Source organism: Pimephales promelas, chromosome 14, assembly GCF_988280905.1.
Source record: "Pimephales promelas chromosome 14, fPimPro1.hap1.1, whole genome shotgun sequence".
Taxonomy (NCBI): domain Eukaryota; kingdom Metazoa; phylum Chordata; class Actinopteri; order Cypriniformes; family Leuciscidae; genus Pimephales; species Pimephales promelas.
In genome coordinates, this window is record NC_142782.1 from 6,493,326 (window position 1) to 6,520,913 (window position 27,588).

General features: G+C 38.0%; 1 protein-coding gene and 1 long non-coding RNA gene across 2 annotated transcripts; one reads left to right on the forward strand and one right to left on the reverse strand.

Moving 5' to 3' along the window:
- The first annotated feature begins 295 nt into the window (after positions 1 to 295).
- kank3 (KN motif and ankyrin repeat domains 3) lies at positions 296 to 25,676 on the forward strand. The gene is made up of 11 exons (XM_039683050.2): positions 296 to 497; positions 14,489 to 14,569; positions 14,644 to 16,263; positions 17,024 to 17,132; positions 17,563 to 17,787; positions 18,213 to 18,303; positions 18,422 to 18,641; positions 19,953 to 20,095; positions 20,900 to 21,100; positions 23,682 to 23,780; positions 24,262 to 25,676. The coding sequence occupies exons 2-11, from the start codon at positions 14,533 to 14,535 to the stop codon at positions 24,304 to 24,306; spliced, it is 2,790 nt and encodes a 929-aa protein (XP_039538984.2). The 5' UTR covers positions 296 to 497; positions 14,489 to 14,532; the 3' UTR covers positions 24,307 to 25,676.
- Positions 24,936 to 27,523, reverse strand: LOC148973636 (uncharacterized). Its single transcript, XR_016146450.1, has 2 exons — positions 27,293 to 27,523; positions 24,936 to 26,699 (listed from the first exon to the last, which is right to left on the reverse strand). It is a non-coding gene; the product is annotated as an uncharacterized LOC148973636 (long non-coding RNA).
- Between the last annotated feature and the right edge of the window lie 65 nt (positions 27,524 to 27,588).

Genomic DNA, 27,588 nt, shown 5'->3' on the forward strand with positions numbered 1-27,588 from the left:
TATATATATATATATATATATATATATATATATATATATATATATATATATCAACTTTTAAAAAGCTATTTTATGCACATTTACTTAACACATAAGAGCACATCTGCCTAGCTGCATGTATGTGAGAATTTGGGCCCCTTGCATTCAATAATTGGGTTTCTTGGGGAATTCCAGTCTGGGATATTCAATATGTGTGCCTGACTCAGATCGGTCTAAATGTAGAGCTCTTGAACATGAAGATTACGACGTAGTTACATGGGTGGGAAGAAATCAGGACCACCCATTCAAAGCGATGCCAGCAGAAGACACGAGCGCCGCCCATGAGCGCGAGCGATAGTTCAACACTTTATTTCAACTGGATCCCGCCACACACCGTTAATAATTCACCAACTCGGAATGAACGCTAACTACTGCTCGTCTGACGGATGAAAATAAAGCAGCACATATCCGGATTGTTATAGCGCAACAAAAACTAAATAGCAAACTTCACCCAAAGGGTAAGAACATTTTCTTGACTTCCGAAAAGTCTGCAGACTATCAGCGCTGTTTCTTTAAGAACCAGATTGTTCTTACGTTGATGATAGATAGGTTTTGGTTTAAAATAATCGATTTAACAATGATAAAGCTTGGCTGTCACTGCCATACTTTGGTATTTAATAAATTGTATCGCAGCCTTCATGAGAGATATAGATACGGGACTTTATGCCTCTTTGACTTTTTATTTATTTATTTTTTTGGCACGTTTAGTTGCCTATTTTCTAATTGGAGAACTATTAGATATCTTAGGCCCATATAAGCTAAAATTAATTTAGTTTTTGTGTTTGCAAATGTATTAAATGAATGGGAAGATTATAGGTTTATCAGTAACATTTGGTGCCAAACAAGCTATTGAGTGATTAAACTATAGGGAAGGGTTACATCTCAAACCCTTATCTGAAGCATTTTTCTTTTATTAAAATAAAAAATGAACCTGATTTATTTAGTGTAAGAAAAATAATGTCACAGAAATCAGGTTTTTAATTTGTATTCAAACATGCCATAAATTAACAGTATTGCAAAAAAAAAAAAGAAAAAAAAAAGATGCATGATAATACAAAAAAAAATGAATAAAAGATATGTTTTGCACCATGCATACTAAGTCTCTTTAAGCGTGCATTACTTGGAATGAAATATTATTATAAAAAAAATAATGATTGCAAAGGGAACAAAGGGAGAAAACAGTTCAAACTTAAACATGATGGCATTGCATATGTTCTCGGCTGACAAAACTACTATTAACAATACAGTTTAATGTTATTGTCCCAGCTTGAAAATTAAACTTGCCTCCAAAATACTAAAGAATCACATGCTTCAGGTCTCATGATTCTATTTTTGGGCCATTCCTGTCTGGGTCGCCCCTCCACTTGCCCTTCTCCTTCTACATATTAAGTCGAATACATGTAAAGAATACATTCAGAAAATATACTGTGCTTTCATATCATATCATAATAGTAAAAACTGATTGTTGTGTGCCCCATGGTAAGTAAGGTTGGCTTTTGCTCCTTTGCATTGATTCACTATAAAATGTGGTCTAATACAATCTCATCCTTAATCTAATCTAATTAAATAGTGGGACATGATTTGACTCACTTCCCTGACAATAGTTCTTTGTTCATCCGAATATGTATAAGTTGTTTACAGGCGAATAGACCCTGCAGTGTTCACAGCAGCATGTTTTAGAGACTTTCTCTTCCTCTAAATCACATTATTTGTCGGTATGTGTGGATAATACCAAACATTGTACTAGCCTGGGAGACAGAGCTCTGTCTGAAAACGTTAAACCAATTAGCACATCACAAAGTTGGTGCCTTTCTATCTGTATGTTTACAGGCATCAGCATAGGACATTTGAAATCGGTCTTTGACTTATAGTTTTGTGTTTGTTTTGATCTGTTCTGAGACAGTTCATTTATATCTATTTAGCAGATACTTGCATCTAAAGCCACTTACAAAAGAGGAACAAAAACAATTTGTCAAATAGCCAACAATATTCATAATATGAAATGCCAGACAGCTGAGAAGGTAAAGCTAGGAAAGAGGAGAGATGCAGAGAATTATACAATGGAGTTCGATGAAAGTCGGTGAAGGGTATTATTTAGTCTCCACATGAAGGTTATCTGAAGGTTTAGCACAACAATAATCACTGCGTCAATTCTTAAAAAAAGGTGACATGAGAGTGATTTCAGAAAGGAACCATTTTGCAGCCAGTGTGAAGAAAATACAATTGGATGTATAGGAAACTTGTGGCAGTATGAGCCTTTCAAAGCAGCCAATTTTTTACAGTTCACATAGTTAGTATTATTGAATTTAGTGATCTAGGGTTTAGTGACATCGGGTTGGCAGACATGAAGTATGTGTGTGTGTGTGTGTGTTTGAAGGGATGGGGACATCAATTCCGTAGTTACGTCTGGCATGAAGTTAGCAAAATGCAGGCAGAGAATTCCAAATGTTCCTTGTCTTTGTTGATTCCACAAACTCATGTGCAACTATTAGGGGTGTTACGGTATGTATTCGTCCAGGGGTGCGTTTCCCGTACAACGACGTAGTTCACTGCTTCACTACCATAGTACGATGCATCGTTGGAAAAATCAACTAGCTAGTCACGCCTGTTTCCCGAAACCCACTGTTGCAAAGTATCGTTCAACCACGTTGGTTTCGCACGTGGTGGAGTAATAACTACTTTTAATGAAACGGTTTGAGATCCAATTAACGCTAGATTTGTTTTATATAAATTACAGACATGTAATTTGAGGACTATTTCTAATTGTTCTCAGTTGTTTTGCTTTATTACCAGACTCAATATTTGGCTCGTTCTTACATAGTAGAGCACGTTCGCACATGCGCACTCTTCAAACACGTTACTTCAAATCTTTTGCAAAACTAAAAGACGTAAATTACATTTGTATGTATTATAAATAAAAGGCACCGGTTGTACTGAATGTCAGCTTGCTTATTTTGCTCAAGATAAGGATTTATTACGTCCAAATGTGATGCAATATAGAAACGATGCCTCTAACCACAGGTCGAGAGCTGTCGTTCAAACCACACAACTTTGCGATGCTATTTGCGAATGTTCGTTGGAACGATGGTTTCGGGAAACACCGACTCGTTAAACTATGCAAATAACGACGGAACTTGCAACCATAGTTGGCTAACGATGCTTTCGGGAAACGCACCCCTGAACGTCAACGTGTATGCAGTCAGATGAGTCATAGTCACTGGAGAATCCACACACCTATCCAAAAGGTGGCGCACTTGGTAATGCAACGCCATTTGCTAACTGTCATAACAGGAAAAAGAGCAGAGGAAGAACAACGTATGCGCGAGTAGCTGCGTCCCAATTCGCATACTATCCATCCTAAATAGTGTTCGAAAATAGAATTAGTACGTCCCAAAGCGTAGTATGTTGAAATGAGTGTTTCCAAGATACCCGGATGGTCTACTATTTCCGGTCAGAATCCGAAGTGTAGATCGATGCACACTCTAACGGCTGATATTGCCCACAACCCATCGCGCGTTGGACGAGGATTCCTTCAGAACTACAAACACGAGGGAAAAGTGTTAAGAAACTACAGACATGGAGGAGTTATGTTGAGAGGTTTATATAAAGAGCTTTGAGTGATTAATTATCAGTATCTGACCTAACAAAAATGAATTTATTCAATGTTGTCCAATGTCCACATTATATTGCATCTGCAGCAGCATTGTGACCTTTTGTAAAGATACGTTAAGCCATTACCTTTTAAATGTATCATTTATTCAAATTGCAAACACGAGGAGAGTCTCCGCATGAAAGATCCACGCCTGGTAGATCAACGTGCTCTCTGAAATGGTAGAAAATCAAATTAGATTGAATGGAGGATTTTAACCGTGACAAGGCACGGCACGCGACAGATGACGTGATAGTATGTCCCAAAGTTTGCTTACTCTTTTGCTACACATTCAAAAGTATGTACTTTTTCTTCACAAAAAGAGTTAGGGTGTAGTACAAATAAGCGAGTTGGGACGCAGGGAATGACTTGAGCGCTTGAAAACAAGTCCCCTAGATAGTGTGCATGTGTCGAATGCATCTGCACACACGGACAAAGGAGTATTCTTTGAAAGGCTCGCACTCACTATTAACGAGTTGCCTATTAGCATATTAGGATATTGTCTGTTACTACTGTATAAAGCATAGTACCGTATTAATACCTATTCTACATGACTTTATTCTACATCCCTTAATCCTATACCTAAACTTAATAACCTTACTTACTAATAAGCTGTAATTATGGGTTTATTGAGACAAAGGTTATAGTTAATAGTTAGTTAATAGTGAGAGGTGGACACTAAATTTAAGTGTGACCATTTTTTTGCATTGTACCGAAGTCGTATCGAACCGTGACCACAAAACCAAGGTACGTACCTAACTGTGACTCCTGTGTAGTGTTACACCCCTGGCGACTATCAAACTTTCTCTCTTGCACTACTTGACACTTGAAATGATCTATGAAGTGGAAGAAGCATACTGTCACATACTGTTATTGGAGAGCTATGCCTAACCTGAATTTGACAGGATCAAGTTGTAAATAGACTCATGTAAGATCAACCTTCAGCTTGTCAAGGCCAAGAATAAACACACATAACGTGCTAGATATAATGAACTGAACATTCTATTCATTAGATGTAGAGGTAAGCTTGATTACAACTTCGTATATAGATTTGTCATAATGAATACTGACACAGGCCTACTATGCATGCTACGTTGTTGCCTGTAGTGCTACAAGTCAAAAGTGCCCAACCTCAAGTATCTATGGCATTTTGGTGTCTGTGACTGGGTTCCCTACTTCAAACGTGTCCTCTTAAAAGTAATAGCACTCTTCTCCTAAACAAGCTGCACAATTTGAGGTATTATTCATGTTTTAGCTATCAAACTTATGTATTGCAATATGCATATCACAATGGATTGCAATAACTGGGCTCATAAACAAAAGACATGAGACACTCACTGCTCTTGATTAAATAACTTCTGTTGCTTTAATAAGAATCAGTGTACGTTTAATACAGTGTTTTAATGTATTTTTCATCAATATCGTGCAGCCCTATTTATAGCACGCACAGTGTGGGAAATTTACATAACCCGATGTTTGAGGATGAGTAGTAATAGCAGTGATGCTTGTTGACTCCACTAGTGTCTTACTGGCCTAAAATGAGTTTTTTGTTTTTCACAGAAAGAGTCAATTTTCTGAAGTTGCTTTTAGGAACAATGGAAGGATGTTGCTGTTATTGACCAAACTGTGTCACAGCAGCTTACGGAAGCGGATTGTACGGAAGCGTATTGCATTCACTTGAGGATACAAAATCTATTCTGTTTTTCTGATTAATGAGTTAATTATCTCAGAATTATGAGATATATTTTTCTTGAAAAAAAAATGTTCTCACACTGTTTTTATGAATTAAAGGAGAATTCCGGCACAAAATGAACCTTTGGTCTAATAAAACATCGGTACCTAGTCAACCGTTCTCTGAGATTTGTTTTCATGATAATCGAATGTAAAGGGTTTTATCTCTAATAAACTGTTTAGCGTATAATGCTAGTACTGGGGACATTAACTAAGTAAAAAGAAATCGCTAGTTTATACCAATAACAAGGCTCAAAATAGCCCCACACTAACACAGTAACATAATGATGGTCCATCCACGGTCTAACTGGTATAACTTCACAGTAAGGTTAGAAGCAAAAAAGATGTGCTTGTTGATCTTTGAGGGGTTTAGCTGACTGAGGATGTCCATTAAGTTTAATCCAAAGACGAAACTTGTCAGGATTTGACTTTGGTTTTGGGAAGGGAAAAAACGGACTCCCCCATCCAACCTCTCTGGGAAACAACGTTTAATCATATTTTTGATAAAACTACGATGGTAATAGCCTGCCGAGACCAAAAATATGAGACGCCTGTGTTGAAAGTCAATGAGAGTTGTGAAAAAGTGTCAGACCTCTGTGGAAGCTCGTTCTTGGCTGCGCTGTGATTGGTCAATCTACATTCTAGGGCGTGGCTTAGCCACAGGCGAATTCACTAAATTATCTTGTAATTCTGAGATAATTTAACTTGTTAATTCAGAAAACAGAGCAAAAACTTTTTCCATGAAAAATTATCTCTTAATTCTGAGATAATTAACTCGTTAATTCAGAAAACAGAGCAAAAACTTTTTCCATGAAAAATTATTTCGTAATTCTGAGATAATTCACTTGTTAATTCAGAAAACAGAGCAAAAACTTTTTCCATGAAAAATGATCTCTTAATTCTGAGATAATTAACTGGTTAATTCAGAAAACAGAGCAAAATCTTTTTCCATGAAAAAATATCTCGTAATTCTGAAATAATTAACTGGTTAATTCAGAAAACAGAGCAAAAACTTTTTCCATGAAAAATGATTTCGGAATTCTGAGATAATTCACTTGTTAATTCAGAAAACAGAGCAAAATCTTTTTCCATGAAAAAATATCTTGTAATTCTGAGATAATTAACTCGTTAATTCAGAAAACAGAGCAAAAACTTTTTTCCATGAAAAATTATCTTTTAATTTTGAGATAATAAACTCATTAATTCAGAAAAACAGAGCAAAAACTTTTTCTATGAAAAATTATCTCGTAATTCTGAGATAATTAACTCCTTAATTCAGCAAAACAGAGCAACAACTTTTTCTATGAAAAACTATCTCGTAATTCTGAGATAATTAACTCCTTAATTCAGCAAAACAGAGCAAAAACTTTTTTCCATGAAACAATCGATGTGTTGGCATGCTGGCATGTGTTTCATTTTATACAAAGATAAATGCAGTTTTGTTTTATAATTCTGTGTGCAGCATTACATGCTTTTTCAAAAGAGTGGTGCAGGTATGACCTCAGAACCCGGATGTCCAATTCACCCGCTGGTTCGCTGATTTTCCTACAGAGTTGGGTTTTTCAATTTATGAGTAAAATAAAGCCTTTGGTAAACATAACTTGATGATACTTTGATGTTTTGTTCTACAATGTAGACTGCACGCACTCACACACCAAGCTGTCTTATCTTAAAAACGTACATTTTCAAAAATGAAATGTCAAAGTATAATCAAGTTATGTACATTTACATTACATTTATCTGACGCTTTTATCCAAAGCGACTTACAATTGCTATATATGTCAGAGGTTGCATACATCTAGAGGAACTAGGGGTTAAGTGTCTTTCTCAGGGACACATTGGTGTCTCACCTTGGATTCGAACCTGGGTCTCTCACATCAAAGGCACGTGTCTTATCCACTGCACCATCACCACCCCTGTTATGTTTAGGGTTTGTTTTACACATAAATCGAAAAACCCCACTATAAAATCCCATAGGATCCCACAGCGACGAATTACAGTAGTCTTCCGGGTTCTGACGTCATACCTGCATCACTCTATTTTACAAAAAATTAACTAACCTAAAAATACAGTTGTGCTCATTAATATGTATTTAATAGTGCTTCAAACTAAATTTAATCTTTTTTAAAATATTTGATGCCACGAATCTCAAACCGGCAAATCTAGTGATTTCAAAAGCGTTTATTGTAGCAACAACTTGCAAATGTTTGTTAAAATTACATTTCTTAATTGTAAATGGCTCGCCCTGACCCCTCGAAGCTAATCCGTTTTGAACTGGCAGTTTTGTAACTAACCATTTCTTTGTGTGCAAAATGAGTCAGATGTTCAGTTAACAGACTTTGTGTGTGCCGTCTGACGCTGAGACTAGTAAAAATGTACCTCTATTATCATTTAATCAATATTTTTCTTTCATAGATGTGAACTGATATGAGATTACAGTAAAACGATTCAGCCATCTTCAAAGCTAATTCATGTTGAGTGAAGTTTGTAGACGTGCATTTTGCGTGATCATTGTGATTGACGTTCACTGAATAACATGTTTTGGTCTTTAAAATAAAATCTTATTTCCTGGAGCATCTACAAAGTTTAAACATTAGCTTTTGTATCCTGAAAATTTAGCTGATTTCACTAGGGATGTCGTTTTTAGAGCATTTGCACTGGCTTCGTTTCCTTGTTTATTTTTCCTAGCCTGGTCTTTGAGGAAGCAGCTTTCGCTATATTGATCAAATGTCTAGCAATGTCTCTCACTGTCCTGAAAGACAATGGCTGCTTTTCCTGGAGACCCTGGGGTCTTGTCAGGCCCACTTCCTTTCAGGAAAGAGCAGCTGTGTTGCTGCGCAGGCTGGGACACTGGTAAAACAATAACGCAATGCACTGTATTTCTGTAGCTTAAATGAACAGTCCACACAAAAATGAAGACTCTAACATCATGAAGACCAAGGGCGCTATGAAGTGCTATAAAATAATTCCAAAGATGAATAATTTTCATATGTTGAACTGATATTTAGCAGAATGCTTTTACATAAAACAAGGTAATTACAGAGCTCCAAAATGACAAATGCCCTAAAAGAATCATGTTTCCATATAAATGTGCTCTATACTCCAAGTCTTCTTAGTTCACACAAAAACGAAAATTTTGTCATCATTTACTTTAATTCGTCTTCCAAACACAAATTAAAGGGATAGTTCACTTTGAAATTAATTTTTGGTATGTTTTAGTTTACCTCAAGGGCATCCAAGATGTAGGTGTCTTTGTTTCCGCAGTAGTTTCAATTTTGATATTTTTAGGTCAAACCGTTCTTGTCTGTCAGTCATATAATGGAGGTCTATGGTCACCACTTCAAAGAGCATGCGCAGAGAAGTCCAAATTAAACATGATTTAATGACTCGTAAATGTAAGTACACATTGATGGCCTAAGACACGAAACGAGCGGTTTGTGTGAGAAAACGAACAGTATTAATTATTAATTATAATTATAATTATAGTATAATTCCACAGCCACAAAGTGCCCATGCCCTCAGATCACTTGGACGTGGCTGTGGTAAAAACGATATAAATACTGTTCGTTTTCTCACACAAACCGCTCGTTTCGTGTCTTAGGCCATCAGTGTGTACTTACATTTAGGAGTCATTAAATCATGTTTAATTTGGACTTCTCTGTGTATGCTCTTTGAGGTGGTGACCATAGACCTGCATTATATGACTGACAGACAAGAACTGGTTTGACCTAAAAATATCAAAATTGAAAATACTGTGGAAACAAAGGCACCAACATCTTGGATGCCCTTGAGGTAAGCGAAAAACATATCAAAAATTAATTTCAAAGTGAACTAGAAGAGAAGTTTCTTTTCTTCAACTGAAAGTCCACACAACCAAAACTTTGGCAATACAAAAAGGTCCATATCCATATGAATTGAGCAGATTAATCCAAGCATTGTGAAGATATATGATGGCCTGAACAGATTTAATTCACATCTAAACGATGATTAACACGCATAAAGCACATCAAATATGGTAAAGACAGAAGCTCAAATGTGAGCGTGTGACACGCAAGAACCAATGAGGTTGAGAGCCAATAAACAACAACATTGAAGTAATTTACTGAAACATATATAATGGCCTGTGCTTCTAACTATTCCCTTCCCATCCATCCATTCCCATCATATTGCTTCAGAATATATGAAGCGCACAAGTTGTATAGAATACATTTATGGTGGTTACTGTTTCTTTTTTGGGGTTTGAAACCCTCTGGTAACTATATGATTCCATTATATGGAAAGGAGAAGCCTGGACATTCTGTTAAATATCTAATTTTGTGTTCTACTGAGGGAAGTCACATGGGTTTCAAACAACATGAATGTGCATAAATGATGACAATGGTTTGGTGTACTGGTTCCTAAAAGTCATGTGACTGGACACAGTTTCCTCTCATATTTTTATGGGACTGCCCACTCATACAAATAGCCCTGATATAAGTAAGATGTGACCTTGCCAAGCCTGCAGAGTTCACATAACATATAATGGGAATAGAGACCTTCTGCTTCCTCTGCAGGAAAACGGGAGGGAGTGCTATGAGGTCACTTTCAAAACATGACTCCCATTCAGACAACACCACAGTGAAAGATTTGTTCCAGTTATTTGCCTGCTCTGAGAAGTCACTGTTCCCATGTTCAAAGTGTTTAATGTTATTCACAAAGCTCTTATTTTTTTATGGACCAGAACTGAGTGAAAGAATGAAAGTGACAGGGTTAGAACACAGATTTCTTCTGATTTGACTTGTAAACATTCAAACGTTTGAACTTATGCTTCTCGTCTTCTTTAAAAAATCAAAAGATTTCTCACGTAGTCCTCAAACCGTATTCACTTTATAGCCCTTAATCCTGTAATTGTGGATAAAGGACTCTGGTGTAATTTTTATTTATTATAAATGTTATATCACTGTCTTCGATAAAGTTTTGTCTATCTATTTTCGGTGTTATTTTTTATTTTCTGGGTATTTTTGAATTTATTTACTTCAAAAAGTACCATATTTTCGATGTAAATTATGCTTATTTTTATGTTTTATTTTTAACAATGTTTTAACTACATTAAAATATCAGTTCTTAGAGCTAAAACCTAAAAGATGAAGTGACTTCATCTCTGCTGTCACCTGGTGTCTTATTTTGGCTTATTTTAGATTTAAATTACAGTTTTTCCCATTCATTTCTATGCCCATTTTTGACCCAAGTACAAGATTAATGAGTTTTTTTCACCCACTTAACATTGTAGAATTGAGTCAAAAAAATTCTGTGTGTTCAGGAGACAAACTTGGGAAAAGTAGCCAAGTCTTGTACCGCTCAGATCAAGGGAATTATTTTTTAAAAATAAATCAAAACTAATTTGCCCACATTTGTCCAGAATACGGTTTTAGGGTGTAGTGGACAAATATAAACAAGTGTCCAGCATACGTGGAAACTTCATTTCAGAATGCTTCCCAGGAATTATCTCATGAATTTGGATCAATGTCCAAGTGTCCCGAGTTGGAATCTGGGGATGGTGACTTCGGAGAAGCTTAAATTAGTCGATACATAATTTCCATACTTCCATTTGTGTTATGTTGTATAGTTGTGATGTGATGTTTCCAAAATGCTGATATTTTCCCCCTCTAAAATGTGTAAAAACATAATGACAAGAAAAAGGGTAGGTGTGTCCAAACTTTCATCTTGTAGTGTAAATGTTCAGTTCCTTGTCAAATGCTGGATACGCTTTTGTTTTTGTTAGCCTGGCATGTTTGTAGCATGCTGGTTGAGAGGCGCTGGAGTTAGACAGGAATGTGTTTTTCCCCTCTTGCCTTGTAATTAGGCTGTTACCAGCAGGCAAACACAGTGATACCTCTCAGCTCACAGCTGGAGGGACGGGGAAGTCCTGCAAGCTGCAAATCAAGAGAACGCGCTTTGAGTTGACAGGCTAGACTGTAGTAGTTGCAGGGACTGGAAACCTGGTCAGCCATATGGACAACATGCTGCATTGCGCCAGATACAGTCAGTTTGTCCAATGCAAAACACATTGAAGCATTCGGGTTCAGTCTCCACATGGTACTGTTACTTTGCTCAGTCAGTGGAAAAACAGAGTTTGCCTGTTAAATGTGATCAAACAGTACTCAGTATGCTTTTAATTAGACACGGCGTTTGCCAGCACCACTTAAACCAGTATAGTGCTTCTGTTTTTTTTGGTCTGCTGATTATATCCTGCATTCAAGCCGTTCGCTGCCTTTGTGGAGTCTTTGTGCTTGAATGACATGTCCGAGCCTGGTCATATTAGCACTGTGTGAAATAGGAAGTGTCTGGTGGAATGTGCCTGGGGCTCTGTGAAAACAGTTATGTGTAACATGCTTCCCCTCCTCTGTCAGGGTGTGTGTGTGTGTGTATTTTAACTATATTTCCATGGCCTGCTCTGTCCGTTGGTATTGACATTTAGCATCCTAAAGGATGTGCAGAATATGAGTGATTACACTCTGAAAAATGCAGGGTTATTTTAACCCAATTTTGGGTCAAATATGGACAAACCCAGCTGTTGGGTTAAATTTATAAATTGCATTTTTTAATCCAACAATTGGCCTTATGCACAGCTGCACTACTTCCTGAACCAGCTTCTTGTTTCCTGTCTGCCATTATTGGTCAAATTGATTGATTCAGGTGTGCCTGACCTAAGTAGTCATGGCAACAATAATCAGACACACCTGAATTAATCAAGTTTGGCCAATAATACACTCTAAAAAATGCTGGGTTGTTTTAACCCAACTTTGGGTCAAATATGGACTAACCCAGCCGTTGGGTTAAATTTTTACATTACATTTTTAACCCAACATTTCGGGTTTGTCCATATTTGACCCAAAATTGGGTTAAAACAACCCAGCATTTTTTAGAGTGTAGCAGACAGGAAACAAAGAGCTAGCTTAAGTTCAGGAAGTAGTGCAGCTGTGCATAAAGTCAATTGGGTTTGTCCATATTTGACCCAAAATTGGGTTAAAACAACCCAGCATTTTTTAGAGTGTATTAATATGAGTAATATGAGATATAGTAAGATAATAATGTAATGTGACATGATATAGAGCTACAATATATTGGATGTTAATAATTACTGATATGAATTATGACGCAGTGCCTGAAAATAGGCTAATACCAAGCTGGGGACTATTTTCAGGCGCGGTGTCATATCATTACGTCTGCTGCACTCATGGTACGGCAGTAAAGTGTCTTGATTATTATGCAGGAATGAGAGTATAGTTCCTAGCCATATCAACCTAGAAAATCACAACTTTACATTTCCCGTCGGTCTTAGTGGACAATGTAACTACAGAAGAGTCAAGTTTTAAATAGGAAAAATATCGAAACACTTTGGTCATTTTTTTTTTTTTTGAGAAATGCTAATGGTCCTGTCCACTTCAATAATTTATGCTAAGCTATGCTAAAAATGGTACCGCCAGAAACTGAATGGATTCAAAAACAGTAAAACTGAACAGTTTAACTCTGGGGGAGTTGTAAAATGAGGCTGAGTCTATTTCCAAAAAAAATGGGGTATCCCTTTAAGACAAGCAATTTATCAGTCAGCAAAATTAATAATGCTACAATATTAAAAGTGTGCAATACCACAATTACAATTTTGTAATTTAAAACAGAATATTAAACAGAACAAAAAACGAAAATGAACAGTAGAGAAAGAGAAAAGCAGGTGTGTCTGGGAACAATAAGCAATGAAACACTATACATTCAGCCGCACAAAGGCCATCTAAGGGTTAACAGTAATGCATAACCCATTATACTACAAAAATAAAAAGATCAGGGTATACAATAAGGTACACAATTTACGTGTTATAAGCTGTATTTTTTTCTCAGACAAATCTTGTTTTGAAATGACCCATCACGCATTAAGTTCGCTGGAGAGCTAACCACAATATTCATATGATCACAAAAACCTCAGGGCTATGTGTGCAGTCTAAAAACAACTATTACAATGATGTAAGACCAGAGCATGTTTCAGCTAGAAACTGTCATCTTGGCTTATCCATCATTGCTGTGACTGAATAATACATGCATCAACACCATTACCTATTAGCCCATGTCAGTTATGACAATCTAGAGCCCCTTTCACACAGAGATTCCTGAAAATACATGGATAATGTGACCCGGCATTTGACCCGGGATTGTTTGATTTCGGTTCATTCACACTGCGAGTGATTTGCCGGGATCTGTGAGTGCGCTCACACACAACCCATGAAGATCGAAGAAAGACACATGACGTCAGGATGAGACGTGTAACATACGCGTCGAAAATATGTACACACGCATACCGTTCCCCAAAGCTGGTGAACGATCTCAGCTTCAGCACGGATAGTGAAGAGCTCCTGGTCTCTGCTTCGTTCCAGTTTGTAGACATTTGTTCGTCCTTTCTTTGTTGATGACGATTACAAACTTTCTTCTAAGCAACAGAGTCGCGCGATGGCACGAGCGTCATCACTATGACACACCCCTTACGCAACATGACATCATGACTTTCGACTCTAGTGGCGTGTTATCTCTACGCATTTTGAGCTATCCGCGTGTATGTCTACGCCATTAACGTCCGAGTGATTCCGCGTCTATGTACACACCGTCAAATAAATGCCATTAACCCCAGTGACGGGTAGGTTTAGGGACGGGGTTGAGGTAGGTCATATATTTATATATACAGTAATAACGTTAAGTCAACGTCGTTCATAAACACACTGAAAAGTGTTTATGCGTGTTGATAGCACGCCAAAAATGGAAATACGAATTGGCGTGTCATACACACACTATTTCATGAGATCAGTCTGCCTTACGGCAATTGGTCCTGGCTTTTGTTCAGACAGCGCGCGTTCCTGGACTGATTCCGGCAATGTTACTAGGCGCCCAACCCGGCATCGATGCCGGTATCAATCCCGGGCCATGTTTGCGTTCACACAGAAGGCGTTCTGGCAATTTCCCGGGATCAACACGCTGTTTGAATGGGGATTAGGACCTACCCTTGGCTCAAAACTTTGGCATGTCAATTTTGTCTTTTGTTTGCAGGTGTGCTGATTTGTCTTCTGAGGGGCAACAGAAGGCTCCCTAAAATGACCCAATCGGTGCACATAACATCCAAACTCCCAAGTAAGTATGTTTTGCTGCTCTCGATAGATCTCTGGTTCAAGATTAACGAAGCATCTGTTATGTTTGCATTGCAGATCTGAGTGCTCCTTTACATTGCTCTACTGAGGAAGAAACAGATCAAGGTGGCTCCTATTCTGTACAGACACCCTACGGATTCCAGCTGGACCTTGATTTTCTCAAGTATGTTGAAGAAATCGAGAGTGGACACAGCATTCGTAGAGCTAATGTGAACCCTCGGAGGGGATCTCGGGGTGACCGCGGGCACCAGCGGAATTTGGGTATTGGGGGTCGGACCAGTGGATGGACCTCCACTGAATCCCTTTCCTCAACAACCAGTGAGAATGGCCAGACTAACCAACCTTTTCTCCAGAGCACAATTACATCACCTAGTAAATCCCAACCACTTTCTCCATTACCAGTGGTCAGTCCCAGTCAAACTACTTGGTCCAAAGTGCCACCACCACCTCCACCACGCAACCCTAGGGTAGAGAGAACACTTCTTGAAACTAGCCTCCGTCTGCAACAGGAGCAGAGTCAGTTTTCAAATGGTTTAGGCTCCAATTTGTCCGACCTTTCCAAAGTGAGTTCCAAAGCCAGGGACTTCTCTGTAGCTTCTTCCCAGCTTGCTTCAGATGCTCACTTGCTACAGACATCTCCTGTTGTGCAGACCCCCCTTTCTGGGATCTGGACCAGAGCAAGTCCTCAGACATCTGGAAGGAGCACTCCAGCCTCCAACTCAGGAACTTTGCCTCCTGTGCAGCTTCAGACAGTGCGGGAACAGATGGCCACAGCCCTTCGGCAGCTGAGAGAGATGGAAGAGAGAGTGAAAGGAGTAGCAGCTCTAGAAAGAGAAGTTGCCACAATCCGTGCAGAAAAGGAAAGGTTGGCTCTGGAACTTCGAAAGAAAACAGAAGAACTTGATTCAACGCTCAAACTACAAGTCTCCACTGATTCAGTAGTCGAAGCCGTTAAACCAGGATCCCTAACATCGCCTTCACCTTGGAATAAAAGGCCAGAAAGCAAAAGTGATGAACAAGATAACAAGCAAACCAGCTCTCCTGTAGAAAAAATATCCATAGCAGTAGGTAGTGACATTCCACTTGAGTCTGTGATAGTCCTCAACCGTCAAGCACTCAAGGATGCTGCTGTCGAAACTACTATTGATGTTTGTCATGCAGCTATTGCGACTGAGGCTACTGTCATGCATGATGAGGGAATTCAGACTGGAGTGGATACAGAAGAAGTGGCAGTCTGGGTAACAGAGTCATTTCTAGGGCTAAAAAGTGAGACAGAACGAGAAATTGATAACCTGCAGCACACAATCAAATTTCAACAAGAATCAATCCAGGTTCTTGAGACAAGATTAACTCAGACTAGCCAAGATCTTGAAACTTTAAGGGCTCAGGAACTTGAGAGGACGTCCAAGATTATGTTGGACAAAGAGACAATAGCAAAACCAGAGACAGTCAATACCCAACTGCAAACATGTCCAGCTGAAGTTTGTTCAGTCGGAGTGTTGTTTCCAGATGTGACTGACCCGGAGTACGTCTCAAAAAATGACCAAAGCATTCAAACAGATCCTGTGGAATCTTCAAAGGAGAAAACTGTGGAGTTAGTAAGCATTGGTATCCAGTGGGAATGTCTCTACGTCACTGATACACAAGACAGTGAAGAACAGACAACTTCTGCAGAGAGTAAGCATTGTTGTTTTTAAATGTCAACAGAATTTTTTTAAATTTCTTAAAGCATGTTAATGTTCATACTATGCACAGTTATTCCAAAGAAAACAAATGGCCTTGTTAAGATAATTGCTCCGCTTTTGCAGTACTGTACTGTTGTAGGTAATGCAGCCACTCTAACACGTTGCCAGTAGTAAACACAGCAATAATTTAAAGTCCCCATGAACCGGAAGTTGCAAACGACTTTTCTCCAGTGCTATGACGTATTTCCAAGTGAAACGGAATATTGAACAAAAGGCAGGGTTTTACTCTAGCGCTCCTCCTGTCCATCTCTCGCTCATAGCAGACTAACGGTTTGAGGGGAGTGGTAAGCGTTTCCCAACCCAAGCCGTCAAACCTACGTCATCAGAAAAAGACACCATTCCAGACCAGATGTAACTTTTCAGATTTTGATTAAAGATTACCATGGTAATGGTACCATGGTTGATTTACTTGCACAGATTAATTGTTCACCAGAAGACCAGTAATATGCGCTAACAAAGTAAGTAGGTTAAATTTTTGATTTCACTGGGACTTTAGAGCCTCTTAGCATTCATGTAATCACAATCACAACAAGTCATGGCACAATCCAGTCAATTTAGAATGGATAAAATCAAATCCAACCATACATTTATTACTTGTGTAATATCATTTATCTCAACAGTATTGAGAATGTTTCATGTTGATTTAAATAAAACTGGAAAACCCCTTCAAGAGTGATTTCTTTGCAATAAAGTTGCAGGCCCTCTGAAATCTATCATGAAGAGGAAGGATGGGAGTGGTGCTGGTGCAGCTTCCAGTGGTGGCAAAAAGAGCTTGAAGTTCGTTGGAATTCTAAATGGAGGGTGAGTTGCTAGAGCAGATTTTTAAATAATGCGATATCGTTAGGCCTTTACTATAATAACATCAAAGTCATCGACTGCGCCTATTGCTTTCAGTAGCACCTCATTGCAGAACGAGATCCACGGGGAGGAGTCGGATCACGATCCAATGGGTGGAGATTGGTAGGATTAGGGTTGGGTTTAGGGATCAGGGGGCGGAGTTGGTTAGGTTTAGGTGTGTGTAAGGTGGGAGGAGTTGGATCTGGATCCGACTCCTCCCCATGGATTCCATGTTCCGCAGTGAGGACGATCTCATTGCTTTTATAAAATGGCAACAATATGATAAAAGTCAATTACTTTTATGAATTATAATAAATAATTCGAATGCCAAGTAACAAATTGGCTTTCAACTTGCCTCTTCCAGTACTGAATTTCTCCACCTAAATTCTTGCAGATATGAGTCGACTTCTAGTGAAGAAGATGAAGAAGAGGATGAAGAGAGTTCCTCTGATGGAAGTGAGGCTGGTGCATGTTCAGACAGCAGCGTGGAAGAAGAGGCAGCTCTAGAGGATACATCGGAGGAAGACATGAATATAAATGTGGATGAAACTGATAGTGATGAAAACATGCCAGCTGGGACTGAAGATTTAAAGGATCAGGCAGACAAAGTGAAGGAAAAGTAAGTTCATTTTTGTGATGACAGAGATGTTCACAATGATCACAAAACAGTTTTGTCTTCTAGTCCACATGTCTCGGCTTTAAATTAATCTCTTTGCTAGCTTACTCCTAAAAATGAATTTTAAGCAAAAAAACGAGGTCCTAAAATATTGATGACTCATCTTTACTACGTCGCTCAGTGCTGAAAAAAACAATCTCAGAATGTTTTGGGTTGAACTCAGTGAAATCTTTTTTTTATCCAAGATGGTGGATGAAGTTGAGAAATATATTTAATTCAATACCAAAAAATATCAATAAAAAAGGAGTTTGCCTTAAATGTGCAGTAAGCAATATCAGAGAAACACTATAGCCTAAGTATAGACACACACACACACACACACACACACATATATATATATACAACACTAAATGGACATTATCTTACAGGTTTGAACTAAGTGCCAAAATGCGTGAGGCTTGTCTAATTGTGAAGAACCACCTTAATGATGGAGCCAAAACAGTGAAGAGTAAAGAAGTGGTAGGACACATATTACATGTTATTCACATTGTGGTTATCATTCCAAATGAATCAATTCATTCCAGTTAAACTTTACAGTGAACTATCAAGTTTAATGTTGCTTTGTTAACGTCCACAGTTGTCCAGCACTCATACCGTTCAGCTGGAGTGGTTCCGAGTTTCCAGTGCAAAGATGATCCAGCCATTACGTGTGTCAAATTACCTGATGGCTTTCTCAGAGGTCTCCCCCATCCTTCTAGAACACATAGTCAACATGACCGACGGCAACGGCAACACTGCGTTACACTACAGCGTCTCCCATTCCAACTTCACCGTTGTAGACCTGCTGCTTGACACAGGTTAATAGAATTTTTTTTCAGAATAACATGAGATTATAACAACCAGTACCTAATAGAGTTCCTGAATTCATTCTTTTTACGACAGTAGTAGAAGACAATACTGTTTCCCAACTGTAGGGGGACCTCGAGAGCAAAATTTCAAAAATAGCATAATGCTGCTTTAAGTTTGAGAACTTTTGGGGTCCTTAAAATATGCAGCTAGCACAGTTGAATAAAGGCCGTTTGTGCCAAGGATGATAATGATAAAGACACAGTTCAAAAAAATCGATCGCATGTTGGTCTTCGAAGAATCTTAAAGGGGTGGTAAAGTTTGATTTCACTTTTCCAACTTTAGTTAGTGTGTAATGTTGCAGTTTGAGCATAAACAACATTACCAAAGTTACAGCGCTCAAAGTTCAAAGCAAAGGAAGATAATTGCTTTTAAAGAAAAGGACTACAACAAATGGCTGGTAAGAACCACAAGACATTCCTCTCCGGGTTAGTAACATCACCAACCCTAAAATGTACATAAATCCCACCCCGGGAACACGCAATCCATGTTGAGAAGAGGAAAAGTGGTTTTATAGGAGTTCATTTGTGAGTCAGCTCAAACTTTAGCATCCATCTTTTCACATGTAATAGAAAGTCACTCTGTGTGCATGTCACAAGAGTTCCTATACAAATAGATTACATGACAGAATATGCTAACTGAAGATAGTTAACTCCACATCAGCAACATAAATTCATCAACTAACCATTCAGAGATGTCCTGTTGCATTCTACATGTTGTCACTTCTTCTTGAGTCTCTCCATCTTTGACTGGCTCCAGTTTAAACATGAAAGGCAGAACAGTTTCTGACATTTTAGAGTGTCTGTGTGAGGAAATCGCAGCTGCTAATAGACACAAGCTCTTGAAACCCCGCCCTCTGCAGCAGCTCATTTGCATTTAAAGGGCCAGACACAAACGGTGCATTTTTGCAAACCCTCAAAAAGTGACAACTTTAACATGCAATATAAAAATATCTGTGGAGTATTTTGTGCTAAAACTTTGGAAGTACCGTCTGGCGGTATAAGTCAATTGAATCACCTATAAGTTTCTATGGGCCATACGCCTTGTATGGGCTTTTTGGTTCACACCTTCACATACAGTTTCAATTGACAGCATCTGCGGCACTGTCATAAAGTAAATGCATCTGACTAAAGATAACTGAAATACACATAATCTTTTAGCGTACACTATGGTATTGAGCTGCCGTCCAATGTTTGAGACATTGTTACAATACAGGCAACTTCAGGCAATGCATATTTAGCTTTGTGTGTGTTCATGTGCAGGCATGTGCAATGTTGATCAGCAAAATAAAGCCGGATATACAGCTGTGATGCTGGCAGCCCTTTCAGCAGTGAAGGAAGAGGACGACATGGCAGTCGTCCAGAAACTCTTCCGTCTGGGCAACGTCAATGCCAAGGCGAGCCAAGTAAGTCATCCGGTTAATTAGATATTCGTCTGCCATTATATCCTCTGCTAATTTGAGAATGACATTTCAAGTTACGTTCCTAAAAAATGAAGGTTTGTTATTGGGTTTATCTATTGTTCCATGAAGAATCTAGCATCCATGGATTCTTTCCATTGCACAAAGCTTGTTTATAGTGAAAAAAAGTTCTTCAGAATATCAAAATGTTCTTTTAAAGACTATTCACTGAATGATTTGGGAAACCAAAAATAGTTCTTCAATGGAAACCCCCTTTTTTGGAACTTTTATTTTTCAAGTTGCTGGCTTCCATTTTTGTACATTTCTCAACTCATTTGGTGGAAAGATTTGCTAAAGGAGTAACAGAATGCTCTCCATTCAATATGGAATACATGTACACAACCGTTGAAAAGTTTAGGGTCAATCAAAATGTGTTTTTAGGATATTAATTGCTCTCTTGAACACACTCTTGAAGCTCCGCCTTCTGTGTCAGGAGCTGCAGCTCGTTTGCATTTAAAGGGCCAGACACAAAACGGTGCGTTTTTGCAAACCCTCAAAAAGTGACTTTAACATGCTATATAAAAATATCTCTGGGTTATTTTGAGCTAAAACTCATTCACACTGTGAAAAGGGCATAATACCAACCCGTTTAATTGTCTAAATAGTCTTTAGGGGCTACTATTTATCAGTTTTTGTGCTTTTTTTTCACAGATTACTGCATTTTTAGAGTGTAAGTGAATGAAAGGGATGCATTGATTGCCAGACAAAAACCCTTTAGTTAAACGCTCCTATCTTTCGGCCTGTCTGTAGGCAGGACAGACGGCTTTGATGCTGGCCGTGAGTCATGGGCGGCAGGAGATGGTGCGAGCGCTGCTTGATTGTGGTGCAAACGTGAACATCCAAGATGACGAGGGCTCCACTGCTCTGATGTGTGCAAGTGAACACGGTCGAGCTGAGATCGTCTCCTTGCTGCTGGAACAGCCGGGGTGTGACATTTCCGTTGTGGACAATGTGAGTACCCCACCAATACCTTCACACAACCATGATGTATTTGTACACGACAATACTGTATCCTATAAAGCCATCCTAGACAACAACATAGTGTCAGCCCAGATTCGGGCCGTGTGGAATCTATGTGTACAAGATGTGGGCCGACACTATGTTGCTGTCTGGGATAATGAATTAAATTGTTGGTCACGCTAACATTCAAATGAAGGTGAACACGCTATTTCTGACATGAATACATGGATGACCTACTAGATTTGAAATTTTTATTCCACAACGCGATTATCTCAACTTGACCTTCCAATTCTAGAAAGAAATTTTAGCCATGATTATTTTTTATTTCCTTATGACTAATGTTTCAGTGTTATATTCTTATTATAAAGCCATCTTATGCCTGGTTTAGATTACACGATTTTAGCCCGATTTTGGCACGATACGTTTGACGTAGGGTGTCGAGGGGATTCGTAAACGACAACGGCCGTCAGGACGTATATTCGATCGTATCATCTCGTATAGTTTGTCATAGTGGGTGACAACCTATGTCGCGTCTGCGATGCTTCACGACATCACGACAAAAATACTAACATATTTAATGTTTTTAACGGTCGTCCACAACGGTTCCGTCACATGTATGAGGTTGACCAATAGGAGCACAGAAGCTTTTCCGTACACAACTTTCAAAAATGGCAAAACAAAAGAGAGACGATGGTGTTAAAGTTAAAACTAAAAGTAAAAATATATAAGAAAACAATATTTTACCTCAAGTTCTCTTTGGAGGATTGACAGCCCATACTGTCCTCTTCTGGCAATCCAGGAACGTGTCCATTTTCGGGTTTTCTTTCTTTTTTTTTTCTTTTCTTTTTTCTGAACACAGGACAGCCAATACAACACTCACAGCTTCATCAATTGTTCGTTTCCGGATTTCACTCGCTACTAGTTTCGCCTTCTCGATGACATCACGCACGCCGTTAAAGACGGCATGCGATGACTGGTCAGAAAGCAACGTGTAGTCTGATATGTGTCTTGTCCATGACACGACAAGATTTTAGGAGTCAAAATCGCGTAATCTGACACAGTGACTATCGGAACAGACAAAAAAATTGTGTAATCTGAACCAGACATAAAGCTTGTCATACTTGATTGAACCAACAAGACTTTGGGTTAAACATGCATAATAATCATTTTTATTTTCAATATTATAATTGAATGCTATATAGAAGCTTGTTTCTGCCTCAAGAGTAAAAAATAAAATAAAAATTTTAAATTTAAAAAGTTTGTATTTTACAAATATGACCTTTATAACACGTAATTGGCACTTTATACCAAGCAATTCTGACTTTATAACACACGATTGTGAGTTTATATGACACAATTCTGACTTTATAACACGATTGCGAGTTTATATCACACAATTCTGACTTTATAACACACGATTGCGGGTTTATATGACACAATTCTGACTTTATAACACACGATTGCGGGTTTATATGACACAATTCTGACTTTATAACACACGATTGCGAGTTTATATCACAATTCTGACTTTATAACACACGATTGCGAGTTTATATCACACAATTCTGACTTTATAACACACGATTGCGGGTTTATATGACACAATTCTGACTTTATAACACACGATTGCGAGTTTATATGACAATTCTGACTTTATAACACACAATTGCGAGTTTATATCACACAATTCTGACTTTATAACACACGATTTTCGAGTTTATATCACACAATTCTGACTTTATAACACACGATTGCGAGTTTATATGACACAATTCTGACTTTATAACACAATTGCGAGTTTATATGACAATTCTGACTTTACAATACACGTTTGCGAGTTTATATGATACAATTCTGACTTCATAACACGTTTGCGAGTTTATATGACACAATTCTGACTTTATAACACACGATTGCGAGTTTATATCACACAATTCTGACTTTATAACACACGATTGCGAGTTTATATCACACAATTCTGACTTTATAACACAATTGCGAGTTTATATGACAATTCTGACTTTACAATACACGTTTGCGAGTTTATATGATACAATTCTGACTTCATAACACGTTTACGAGTTTATATGACACAATTCTGACTTTATAACACGTTTGTGAGTTTATATCACACAATTCTGACTTTATAACACAATTGCGAGTTTGTATCACACAATTGTGCAAAAAAAATTGAGATGAAAAGTCTTTACTGTACTATAATTTTATTGTACTTTTTTGCTAAAATAACTGTCATTTTTTATTCTGTGGCGGAAACAAGCTTCCATAAGAAGCAGATAAATGGTGTATTTTAAGATTTTGATTTTATTGTCCTAAAGTCATTTCCTGTTGGCCATATAAAGTATGTGGGGCCCAAAGTAATAGTGTATGTTTGAAATCCAATGCAGTCGCTTGTTCCATTACAGTATGATATTGTACTGAAAGTTTTCCAGAAAATTATGTCACAGAATAAGTCACACCCTTAATGTTCGGGGGACTTGGTTTCTAGTGTTAAAGCATTCAACAAAAGAATGCATTATGGTTAAATGTATGCTCTTTGGCCTCTTTCCTTTAGGATGGCAGTAATGCTCTCTCCATTGCCCTGGAGGCATCCCACAATGACATTGCAGTTCTACTGTATGCCCACATGAACTACTCTAAAACACAGGCAGAAGTAAGTCATCTTATGTTTAGTAGAACAAGCAGTTTAATTACTTTTAATGGTCACTTTACAAAACCTGTTAAAGTGATATAAGTAAAATAAAGATATTCATTCAGTAAAATGTAGGGCGAGTCTTGATTTGAGCAGTTTGGGATTGATTGGGTCATTAATGCTACACACCAAAATGAAGCCAGATGTGAATGGGAGTTTGTTGAAGCAATGCCTAAATAGTTGTTTGATTACTGGTTACCATTACCCAATAGCCCATGCAACCTAATGGACATCAGATTAAAAGGATAGTCATTTCAGAATGAAAATAGTATGCATTCAGATTTCATGTTTATTTCGAAAGTATGTACTACTAAAATCTGATGTGCTTCACAAAATGAATGAAAAAATTGATGTAATAATTGAAATTGTATAATTCTGGTGAGAAATACAGAGGTTACCATTGTGGTAACTAACGTAACTTTTGTGTTTGTTCTTTGTTTAGGTATCACCTAAAGCCGGTCCTAGAAAAACATGGCCCTCAGAGTGACATGATGTGTGGACACATTAAGTACAAAAAGGATATAACCATACTAGAAGATTAATAATGTCTATGTTACAAGTTTATATTTATTCACTGAATACTTTTTTTATCCACGTTTTATGCTCTATACCGCAACATTACTATGTAAAATATTATGCAAACATTAATGTGCGTAAGATCAAGAATTTTACTTACTTTTAATCTTGGTGTATTTACTATAGTAAATGTATTGTTCTACCATGATATCGTGTTTAAATAAGCAAACAAGGTATTTGGGATGATCACAGCTTAGCTGTAATGTTATTGTGATTTACAAAGGTCACAAACTGAACATTTGATCTGATTAATGGTTTAACTTTGGCTCTGCTCAGAAATAGTCATGTGCAAATCATAACAACATAATAACGTGTCCTGCTGTTCAGATACGAGGATGAAGTATTGCAGCAAATTAGGGTGAATCCTTCATCCTACGTTTGAGAAACTCAACCCCTCAATAATCATTAATCTCACGCATTGTGGCTTCAACCTGTGACCGCTGTAATTACATGCTGTTTGAAAAAAGGGCAACAGAAAACACCTACATGGACTCCACCCTTGTTTTCTACCACAGTTAGACATTTATTTTTATCCTCCAATCTAATTGGATAAAGCTCAGAGTCAGCCATTACATACATAATCGGTCATGTCTGGATTTGACGGTGGTATTGCCCTTGTGATCTGTTCTTTGAACTAAAAGGACATTGTCTGGCTTTTGAAAAGAGAGATATGGACCAAATCACAGAAGGGTTAAACATAATTGGTTAAACATACCTCCAAAACATTTTGAGAAATCAAAACAAGTGACATTCGAAAGAAAAATAGCCAGCTTAAAATCATGATAGTTAATGTGATTAACTAATCTGTGTTTACTCTGTTAGGACACCTACGTAAGATTTCTTTATAATTATTTGCTGTCCGTGAGAGTTTGCTTGGTTCACTAACGTCAATACACTGATAACTGAACTCAGCACTTTACACAAATTAAGAAACCAGGTGTTGAGTTAAATACCTGTAAAAGTCTTAAACTAAACTAGAACGTTTACTATAGATTTCAAATACAGACAATCTTTAACGTTGTCCAAAGATGCTGCAGCAACACTGTAAGCAGGCAAACATCTTTTGGTTGCTCATTTAAACATATTTTGATGTATTCAAATTGTACTATTTTTTTTTTACCATACTTAAGTATGGTTTTGTATCATTTTAGGTCTGTCTGTATTTTTGTTCGTCTATTTTATATTGTATTAATGCTTTGTTTAACTGACCGTATCATGCTATGCAGCTTTTGCTATTTAAGTTAGCATTTTTAAATGTACAATTAAAGGAACATTATTTAATGCCATGCAGTTACTCATTAAGAGAATGCACCTACACTAAAAAAGTGAATTCTGGTTAGATAAAACATACTATACAATCACCTAATGGATTATTAGGAACACCACACTAATACTGTGTTTGACCCCCTTTCATCTTCAGAACTGCCTTAATTCTACATGGCATTGATTCAACAAGGTGCTGAAAGTATTCTTTAGAAATGTTGGCCCATATTGATAGAACAGCATCTTGCAGTTGATGGAGATTTGTGGGATGCACATTCAGGGCACGAAGCTCCCATTCCACCACATCCCAAAGATGCTCTATTGGGTTGAGATCTGGTGACTGTGGGGGCCATTTTAGTACAGTCAACTCATTGTCATGGTCAAGAAACCAATTTGAAATGATTTGTGGTGCATTATCCTGCTGGAAGTAGCCATCAGAGGATGGGTACATGGTGGCCATAAAGGGATGGACATGGTCAGAAACAATGCTCAGGTAGGCCGTGGTATTTAAACAATGGCCAATTGGCTCTAAGGGGCCTAAAGTGTGCCAAGAAAACATCCCCCACACCATTACACCACCACAAGGCATGATGGATCCATGTTCTCATTCTATTTATGCCAAATTCTGACTCTACCATCTTAATGTCTCAACAGAAATCGAGACTCATCAGACCACGCAACATTTTTCCAGTCTCCAACTGTCCAATTTTGGTGAGCTCTTGCAAATTGTAGCCTCTTTTTCCTATTTGTAGTGGAGATGAGTGGTACCCAGTGGGGTCTTCTGCTGTTGTAGCCCATCCGCCTCAAAACTGTGCGTGTTGTGGTTTCACAAATGCTTTGCTGCATACCTCGGTTGTAACGAGTGGTTATTTCAGTCAAAGTTGCTCTTCTATCAGCTTGAATCAGTCGGCCCATTTTCCTCTGACCTCTAGCATCAACAAGGCATTTTCGCCCACAGGACTGCCGCATACTGGATGTTTTTTCCTTTTCACACCATTCTTTGTAAACCCTAGAAATGGTTGTGCGTGAAAATCCCAGTAACTGAGCAGATTGTGAAATACTCAGACCGGCCCATCTGGCACCAACAACCATGCCACACTCAAAATTGCTTAAATCACCTTACTTTCCCATTCTGACATTCAGTTTGGAGTTCAGGAGATTGTCTTGACCAGGAACACACCCCTAAATGCATTGAAGAATCTGCCATGTGATTGGTTGATTCGAAAATTGCATTCATGAGAAATTGAACAGGTGTTCCTAATAATCCTTTAGGTGAGTGTATCATAGCCTGGATCATATTAAAACATGAGAAATCTAAATACAAAAAGAATATCATTACATAACATTTGCAATCAATAGGCGAACCCACCTGCATTTCTTTGGCCACCAGCTAGTCAAAATATATGTATTTGATGTCACTAAAGTAGTAAACAGTTAGTAAAATAGTGGTAAAAATGAGTCATGTTGCTTTATAGACTTGAAGAATAGTTGATTACAGCTAAAGAATATTGTGCCTTTTTGGCATAGTTAGAAGTCTTGATGTTGCACTTAAATGTGGCCTTGAATCTGGGCCTTAACTCATGGTCTCAGGCTGGACCGCAGTCTGTTTCTCCTGTTCTAAATTTGATCATTACCTCAACCTCTAATCTGCACGGTATCTTCATTACATAGAATTCTCAAGAATTGCATGGTTCTGAATGGCTGCTTAGCCACTGCACAGTGGCTCTGTCTTTGAGATGTATGCCTTTTCTCCATTTCAACTCAATTAAAATGAACTTTTTCTTGGACTAAGAGATCTGGGGCTTAGTGGGTCTTGTCTTGACTGTGCAGCTTCAGTCTACTTCTTCAAAGATGTAGGTTCAACAAAAATGGTGTTTAAATATGAGAACTTTTAGTGGAAATGTGTGCAATAAGCTAAATGTACACAACC